This window comes from Cariama cristata, unplaced genomic scaffold (genome assembly GCF_000690535.1).
Source record: "Cariama cristata isolate BGI_N322 unplaced genomic scaffold, ASM69053v1 scaffold29705, whole genome shotgun sequence".
NCBI classification, from domain to species: domain Eukaryota; kingdom Metazoa; phylum Chordata; class Aves; order Cariamiformes; family Cariamidae; genus Cariama; species Cariama cristata.
The window spans coordinates 1-9156 of NW_009618576.1; the positions used below are offsets into that span (position 1 = coordinate 1).

General features: G+C 53.3%; 1 protein-coding gene across 1 annotated transcript; it reads left to right on the forward strand.

Moving 5' to 3' along the window:
• Positions 1-1697: 1697 nt before the first annotated feature.
• On the forward strand, positions 1698-8921 carry PRDX6 (peroxiredoxin 6; the record flags this gene model as incomplete). Its single annotated transcript, XM_009700913.1, has 4 exons — positions 1698-1854; positions 6196-6342; positions 6941-7087; positions 8525-8921. Coding segments are annotated over 4 exons (583 nt in total), but the record flags the coding sequence as incomplete, so codon positions are not given.
• Positions 8922-9156: the final 235 nt, after the last annotated feature.

The window sequence follows — 9156 nt, forward strand, 5'->3', positions numbered from 1 at the left end:
CTGACTGCAGTTTCCCGGGGGACCGCGGCGGCGAGGGGCATACGGGCTCCTCCGAGTCGGCAGAGCCACCTCTCCCCGTGCTCGCCGTCCCCTCCTGCGGGGCAAGAGGGCGAGCCGAGCCCTCAGGGAGAGGGAAGAGGTGCTCTGAAAAGAGCAGAGCCCAGGGAAGGGCAAAGCCAGGCTTGCCAGAGCAGCACTTAGTCCAGGCCAGTCCCAGAGGTCAGCTCCTGTGTCACCACCTATGTCCCTGATGAGTGAGCCCAGGCATGCGAAGGTGTGTAATCGAGCAGCGGCAAAGGGCCTGGTCCTGGTTGAGCCTGACATGGAAAGCCGCGTGCCTTCAGGCACTGCTGCCCGCAAAGCCTGTTGCTCCATTTCTGGCACAACTTGGAGGGTGCTGGCACAGCACCTTTGGGACTCGCTCCCGGCAGCGCTTGGCAGGCTTGCATCAGCATTTGAATTCACTTCTCGGCGTTGTGAGCTTGGGCAAATGGGGAAAAAGGAACCCTCTTAGCGAGAAAATAAGCTGCAGGGCTTCTTAAAACTGACTGCTTTCTTGGCCAGCTTCTATTCAGTTGTTTGCTGTTTTTTATTCAAGTAGTATACTTCTTGTATAAAGAGACTTGTAGCAGCAGTGGCCGGGTACCTGCCCTGTCACTTCACGGTGAGCCGTGGCAATTGCACGGCTCTGGCAGAGCTGCAGAGTGCCTCACTTGATCCCTCCAGCTCCCTTCCCAAATCTCTAAGACAGGGCTTTCCCCAGCTGCTGTGGCATGCGGCTGTATTTACCGAGCGCTGGGGGCGAGGCGAAGAGCGGCGCAGCAAGCCCTGCGAATGTTGAGCTGAGAAATGGTGCGACAAGTCCTTGGCAGGGAATTTTAAGTGCTGGGGGTGGCTTTGCGTTAGCCTCTGGAAGCTCCTGAGAGCTGTTTTGCCATAAGCCCATCTCGCTGCCGGACTGCATCACTGCCTTTCTCTGTGCGCCAATTGCCTTACCTGTGAAGTGGGGTGAGTAGTATTTGCCTGCTCTAAAGACTGCAAAATCCATTGCTGGGAAGCAATGGGCAAAAGCGAGGTGGCAGTGTTGTTGTAACAGTAGCCATAATATGATGTTAACTTCTGGCCTTCCTCGTTAGTTGATTAATTTTTATTTTTTCATTAAGTATGTTGGGCAGCTCATGGCAGTGGTTGGGTTAAGGTTTGGTCCTATCCCATTCTTTTAAGTTGCATGATATACTGGGTGTTTCTCCTCATGGTGGTTGATGAGGTATACAGGATAGTGATTAGCCTTGTAAATCAGTAATGATATCTGCAATAATGTGACTCCAGGTTGGCATCTACATCCCCTCGCACGTGTGATCTCTGGGGTACAGAGTGTACACGTGGCTCCCCGAAACGTCCTCGCATGGCATGGTGTCCACCTCCACATCAAGAACCGTGGGCTATTCCAGCATCCCCTGTGGGATCCTGGAGGGAGAGGGGGAGCAAGGCACAGGGAGTTTCTCGGAGCATGATGAACAAGGCTTGTCTCATGAAGGCATCGAGCGATAGGGAAGGAATAGTTCCCAGGACAGGATTTCCACTTAGCAGAGGGATGAGCTGTTCCCACATGCAGTGCAATCTGTGCAGCTTTTTGTCTGCAGTACAAACCAGAACGACATCTCGCCCTAAAGCTGACTCCTGCTTTCTTCTTTCAGATGGGGCATCCTCTTCTCCCACCCACGGGACTTCACACCCGTCTGCACGACAGAGCTTGGCCGGGCAGCAAAGCTGGCGCCCGAGTTCAGCAAGCGCAACGTGAAGATGATCGCCCTCTCCATTGACAATGTCCAAGACCATCTCTCCTGGAGCAAGGTACAGGGCGTGGGGAGGCACAAGGGGAGCTTGCACTGCTGCCTTGCTCTGAAGGCCAGAGGAAAAGCCCACACAGAACAGAGCACAGGCTCAGAACTATATATCTCAAATCCCAAAGCAGGTAGAACAGGAGGTGCTAAAATTCAGAGCAGGAACAGAAAGGTCTGCTCCATCTTGATAGACCACGCCACAAAGTCCAGGGCACTCTATGAACTGACACTTTGAAACAAGAGGAAAACAGTGTTACTGCTTTCGCACCAATACCTGAAAGAGTAAAACGTATGTGAAGGTGCTGCCAAAAGCTCAGAGGAAGGCAACCTATCCATGGACACTCAAAAAGTTCTGTAATAGAACAGGAAAGGAAAAGAGACATCAGAAGTGAACAGGCAATCTTCGAAGGGTGCGATTCATGCCCAGGCAGGGAAAAGAAAACAGAGAACAAACAGACATGTTAAACATAAAACCACAAGTAGGAAAATGTTAAATATAAAACCATCATGAGGGAGTATAAAAGAAGATGGGAACGAAATAGCTTGCTGAAGGAACATAAAAGAAACTAATAAAAGACTTCAAACACAGCCTCAGCAATGGTGTGCTGCCAGGGAGTATGACTCCAGGGCTCATAGGCGGTAGGGGTGTAAAACGAGCATTTCAGACAGATATGGCCAGAGTGTAAAAATCCCTGGGTGAATTACCTGCCTCTTTCTTTGCTCTTAAAATTGGCAATGTTCTCACGCATTTTCTAGGGGTAAGGGCTTGCAATAGGAGGTAGTAAAGGTGAGAAATTTCCACACTCAAACATTGTTTCATGACTGACTGGCTTTAGAAATTACCTAATTGCCTTATTGCTTAAATTGACCTTTATACCTGAGTGGTGCATGGCCGATGTCCCACCAAGCGTCAGAAGGGAAGCTTTTCACCAAAATGAGCTTTGGGAAGGACCGGTTCTTTCCTGCAGGGAGACAGGAGGAAGCAATAAGTTGTGTCAAGAGAGGGAAGCGGTGAGCTCCCTCCAGGGTCTGCAGTGACGCATGGCATTCAGCATACTCGGGTGATCTGGAAAAGAGATGAACAACGAGCTGACTTTGCTGATGCTATGGAATTATTCAGCGCAACCTCAGGTAAAACCAGGAGAAGTTGCAGAACAGCCTCTCGACGCTGACTGATGGGAGGCAGAGTAGCATGTTTGGAAAACCTTCCAGAACAAGCGTGGCGAAAGGCAGAGGGCAGTGGTCCAAGCTGCGGTGAGCTTTCTGGCAGGCTGGGAGAGGCCTCAGAGACAATGGTTTGGCGATGTTGGCTCAGCATCTGTCAAAAAGAAAACCATGAAAGTTCTCCAGAGCAAAAGATCCACTTGGTGAGGACAAATCCATAGCAAACTGGAGTCTTCCATGCAGCCTGTGTTTGAAATAGCTCATCTCGCAGACTACAGGGGAACAAGAAAAGTTGCAGAGGGGGAACAAAGCTGCCTGCAGTTTTGGGCAGGTTTGCTTCAGTGCAGAGCAACTGGGGCTCTTTAGCTTGGGAGCAGGAGAACATGTCAGGGTGCAACACCATGCGTGGTGCGGGGAGCATGGAGGAGCAGTGAACGCAGCATGCCTGTGTTGTGGAGGATGTAAGAGAGGACAGGGATGTGGTTGCTCTGCTCTTAGACCTTGCCCATACATGTGATCCTTTTCCTTTGTCTTTGACAAAGCAGAGAAGAACTTCAGATAACGCAGAGAGCTAAAGAGCTGAACTAGGAGGGCGAATGTTGGGGCCTGCTGCAAGTCTGAGACCACGGGCAGTGCTCCAAAGCTTCTCCTGCCCAGCCATGGGATAAAAAAAAGAGATACCAAGCCTTGGCAGAAGCTGCCTGTCTGGACAAAAGCAGTCTTCATTAAGTGCTAGATTGAGATCTAGAAACTGCAATTTCCTTCACTAGATCTTAACTTCGAGAGAAGTCCTAGGAGTGCGCAAAACTTTGGACAGACCTCTCTGTGCAACGTTCCTTTACATACCTATGCTTTCTCTTTGGATGAAGCTTCTAGCAGTAGTGAGAGGATGAAGCTGGTTTTATCTGGAGCACAGCATGTGAGGAAGCAAGTGGGCAGGAGGGATGGCTGAAATCCTGCATGAAACAACACAGAAACTTTTGCTTGCTTTGCTGCCAAGCTTCGGTGGGCAGATGGGGCCTGGAAAGGTGGGACCAGAGTATAGCCAATAGTTCTCATGTCACTTCGCTCAGCTCTGCTTTTCCAGCCAAAGATGTCACTACTATTCTTAACCATCCCTAGCCAAGACCCAGAGGCGTGCTCCAGGGCTTGGAACAAGCCCGTAGCTCAGCCAGGGATTAATCTCACTTTCCTCCCTCCCCAGTCTGTGCACTACTTCTTCAAGCGCTGGCTGAATGCATGATCTCCTGGAGTGATATCTGATTTCAGCTTGGACTCTGGAAACAAGAATAGTTCATAGGGAAGTGAGTGAGTCTTGGGTGTCTTATTGCAAAATAGGGTGGGGTTTGTGAGGCTGCTTTGTAGAGAGATCCCAGGTCATGAAATTACGTGCGTTTTGGAACGAGTTACAGTCCATAGGATTCAGATATTGCTTCTCACAAGCTCTTTTCATCCTCCAGCCCCCACTCTGAAGAGGGCGGGCGGGTGTCACTGTCTGATCTTCATCTACAGCCTCCTGTGACTCTGTGGGGCATTCAGAAGCATTTCGCCTTGGCTGGCCTCTCTGGCTCTGCTTTCCTTCCCCGCTCTGCTTTGACAAGGCAGGTCTGCAGGAGAACAGAACCGATTCCTTCCTTCCAAGCCAGGTCTGACCACAACACAGCTGAGATAAACAGCCCCTTTTTGCAGTGCAGTGCTGACTCAGAAAGCCCTGGGCAGAAAACAAGCAAATAGAAGAACTACAAAGGAAACGTCTCGCCACGTGTGCACCACTTGACCTGCTTGCAGCATCCTGAGCAGCCGGGGCAGGGTTACAGCCCCTTATGTCACCACCGTCAGCCTAGGAAGGCTGAGGAGTGGTGCAGGACCTGCCTGCTCGTGCCCCCTCTGGCATGCTCTGAGCAGCAGTGGGCAGTACCAAGGGGCAGCATTTCCAACCCTGCCCTCCCCAAGTTGCCTCTGAGCAGGGCCCAGCCTGTTCCCCCACGTTCAAAGCCCAGGGAAGATGAAGAGACTTGTACATACAAATTATCAGCTCAGTTGATAACGCAGCACAGTGGTGCACAGGAGGCTTGCGTCAGCACTGGAGACAGTTTTGTCCCATTGTAGCATAAAGAGAATGGAAGGAACAAGCAGCTCTGTTCTGGGGCAGAAACCTTGTATTAAAATTACGTTAATGCTGGCAGCTGCTCTGTTTGTGTTGCCTTGAGCAGGCTCCTCCCAGTCCTGCTGTGGCTCAGTGTGACCCGTGCAGGTGGTACCACAAACTACAAGGATAACTTGAAGGCTTTGGCCAAGTCCAGACCAGATTTGGAGACGCTCAAAATACAGTTTCCCCTGTGAAGCAGGTCAAGTTTGGACTAGCACAGGGAGCAAACTCATAAACTGTGGTCACAAGGGAGAGCCTGAACACCTTTGGAAGGGGATGGTTTTCTCTTCTGTCCCAGCCAGGGTTCAGAAAGGAGTGTGCAGTGTCCCAGCATATGCACTCAGACTTTTGCGCGGTTTTCAAGAGCGTTTACTTATGTAAGCTAGGAGTGACTTGCTGAACGGAGCTGGTCCCTCGCAGAGGACCTGTGGAATGTTCGACACTTGACCTTTGTTAGCTGTAGAGTTGCTGGTTTGCTCTGCTGCTAGAGAAACTGTTGCTGAAGAGCACAGTCCAGTTCAGATGTGACGCCAACACATGTGTCAGTAGTGCTAGATCACTTACTAGGGGAGGGTCGGAAGAGGGACACCTCTCAGGGAAAGGTGGTTAAATCTCCCTGTGTCACTAGCATGGGCAGGACTTCCCTATTTCTTCATACCCACTGCCTGGGCAAAGCAGCTGGTCCACGGGCAGTTCCAGAGGTGAGCAACAGGGTGTGCGCATAGACAGCCTACAACTAACCTCTAATAACAAGGCAGAGTCTGGCCTGGCATGCAAGTTCCTGGTTTGTCACCTGGTTTCTGGAAGCAGAGGAACCTCACGAGCCCCTGGCTGTGCTGTCCCAGCCTGAGACCTTGGGGCCAAGCAAGTCACGAGCTCCTGTAGAGCAGCTGCTGAATGTGTTTCTGCATGGCCCCTCTGCAGGAGCTTGCCCCACACACATAAAGCCTGCATGGAGGTCTCCCTGCCTGGCCTCTGTCTCCCATGGTGGTACCCACAACAGGGAGCGTGAGCATGCCGATGGTTTTGTCTCTGCAGGACATCAACGCATACAATGGGGAACAACCCCAGGAGAAACTCCCCTTCCCCATCATTGCTGATGCAAACCGGGAGCTCGCTGTCAAGCTGGGCATGCTAGACCCGGATGAGCAGGACAAGGATGGCATGCCTCTGACTGCTCGTGTGGTGAGTACCTGGCCCTGCAGCACTGCTGCACGGCAGCCTTCTCAGCAGTAGGCATCGCCTGCCATCCTGCCCTGTGTCCATGGGGCGGGGCTTGAAGATGGGGGCAGCTTACCTGGATGGACGTGACCATCTTCAGGAGCTAGGTTGACTTGGGCTAGATCCATGGGCTGTGTTGCAGGAAGAGGCTGGCACAGCGCTGGCCTGCTGGCAACAGTTCTATCTTGCTATTGCCCCCAGCTTATCCTGGTTGTGCCTGTCCTAACACAGAGGGGACAAAAGTGCTTGATGTGCTCGACTTTCCCTCTCCCCTCCCATGCTTGCATTAGAAGGGCACAGGTCAAGAGGGGGAAACATTGCAACTAGCAAAACAAGCTGGCATTGGAAACAGGAGCTCCCAGAGGAAACACTGTGTTCCCTGTGCCTGGGCATCACTTGTTGCTCTAGGAGATCCCTGCCATGGCATCTCCCCTGTCCCAACACCTGCGATCAGGGAGGCCATCTCCCAAGAAAGGGAGGAGCAGCAGGACTGAGCAGATCCAGCAGGGCAGCTGGACAGACACCTTCAGCCCAGCCCCTGACCCCGTCTTCTTGTGCTCAGGTGTTCGTTTTTGGCCCGGATAAGAAGCTGAAACTCTCCATCCTGTACCCAGCCACCACCGGGAGAAACTTTGATGAGATCCTGAGAGTCGTGGACTCCCTGCAGCTGACGGCATACAAGAAGGTCGCTACCCCTGTGGACTGGAAGGTGAGGAGGGGGACAAAGCTCACAGCCAGCCACTGAAAACATGCATTGAAATGTCAACCAGCCTCCCTTGGAGGGGGACCCACAGGGTGAGGAAACCTGCTGAGGTCCTGCAATAGGAATTTGATCCCAGCCCAGGCAGTGGGGCTTTTGCAGTCTGGAGTCAGCCATAGGAACCTCCCTGCCCTGCCCTTGGTCCCTGGTGCCAGCAAATACTGAGTTTGGCCCTTCTGGCTATCAGTACTTGAGCTCTGGGCCAAGGCAGGTCCTGCCCTTGTTGCCTGTGATAAGGAAGGGCATTACCAGGCGTCAGTATGCCAAAGTCCACTCAAAGCCAGCTAAGCAGCAAGCATGGGGCACCCCTCCCTGGGCTGGCTCGTTGCTCTCCTGCCTTTGAGCCAGGAAGGGCCGGTATGGGCATGGCCTCACTTTGCCCAGCACATACACGGCAGAGTCCTATCCTCGTGGAGAATTACTAGTTGAAGTTGCTTAGTTGTGGCCGTCCCTTTCAGTAGCAATATTTAAAACTCCCCAAAACAAGTTTGGGCAGCCAAGATAAAGCAAGAACAAACAGCACACTCTGGCTGCTTTAGCTAGCCAGTGTTTCCTCAGCCCAGCAGGACCTGCCCTGCCACTGGCTTTGATAGCTGTTACTGGGGAAGCCTGCCTGTCTGAAGCCAGAGGACAAAATCCTGCGGTTATAGAGTGTCCTCGAGAAGTTGTCCTGTGTTATGAGGCAGGACCAGGCTCCCAGAGCATTGTCCCAAACACCCACTTCATCTGGGCAGGAAGGCCCTGTAGGCACAAGCCTGGGAGGTTGAGTAACTCAGGGTATCGGTGCACTTCATCATGCCTCTCCACCCCCCAACACCAGCGTCCATGTGCTGAGTGTACAACAGACTGCACCTTCGCTTCCTGAGGCAAAGCGGAGCGCGGAGGCAGCCTTGCCTCTGAAGACTCCTGTCTCCTGCAGCGTAAGCTCCCAGCAGTGCGGGGCCAGTGCACCAGCCCCCCTCCCAGGGAAGCACACCTTTCCCTGGGGCTTGGCACACCAAGCGGGAGCCTGTCCAGGGGCACCTGAGCAAGAGGAATGGATGAGCAGACTCAGGCAAGCTGTGCTCCCTCCTGCATCGTGGAGATGCCCAAATTCCCTTCTTGTTACTCCCTGTTCCTGTGGGAGAGCTGTAGGGAAGAGCTAGGCTGTGGGATCCCATTGGCAGGGCTGGCAGGCGGCACAGCTCTCCCTTTCCACATCACCCACACTTCCTGGTGTAGCTCCAGCTCAGTCCTCACTGCCAGCTCCAGGCAGAGCTGCAGGGGATGTGCCTGGGGTGCTGGGGCAGAGCATTCAGGGGGAGGCCGTGTCACCTGCCAGCAGGGATGTGCCACCTACATCCAAGCATCCATCTGCTGCTCTCACAGTTCCCATTTGCTCCCCAGCCTGGTGACAGCGTCATGGTCGTGCCCACCTTACCTGATGAGGAAGCCAAGAAGCTCTTTCCCAAAGGAGTCTTCACGAAGGACCTCCCGTCGGGCAAGAAGTACCTGCGCTACACCCCGCAGCCAGAGTGAGCGGGTCTGCCCATCCATCCCCCCGGGCTGCCCATCGTTTGGCGTTGGGAGCCTTGCCCGTGCCCAGCTCCTGCCTCCCTGACACCGCATGATCAGCAGCCTCGTACGGTCACACTGATGGTGCATCGCAATACTAAACCAATCCTCCCCATCCCTTTCATCCCCCACATCCCCTCAAAATTAAAACCCTGGGTGTTTTCTTGCCTTGAATCAGCCCCACAAGGAGGAGGTTAGCAGACCAGTGGGGGCTACAAGGCTCACGCTGTGAAGTCTCTCCTGTTTGGCACCGGCTGAGCTTTTCCTGAAGCCACAGTGGGAAGCGTGGTGTCAGCAGCCAGGTCCCAGAGGGATGTCCTACTGGGCTCACACGCCTCCCATCAGGGAGCTTCGGGGGCTCCAAACTGCGCTGTGCCTTTTGGAGCAGCCGTCACTAACACATTAACACCTTTGTCTGGTCTCATGCGTAGGGGAGGAGCTGCAGAGCCAAATCTCTCACTTCT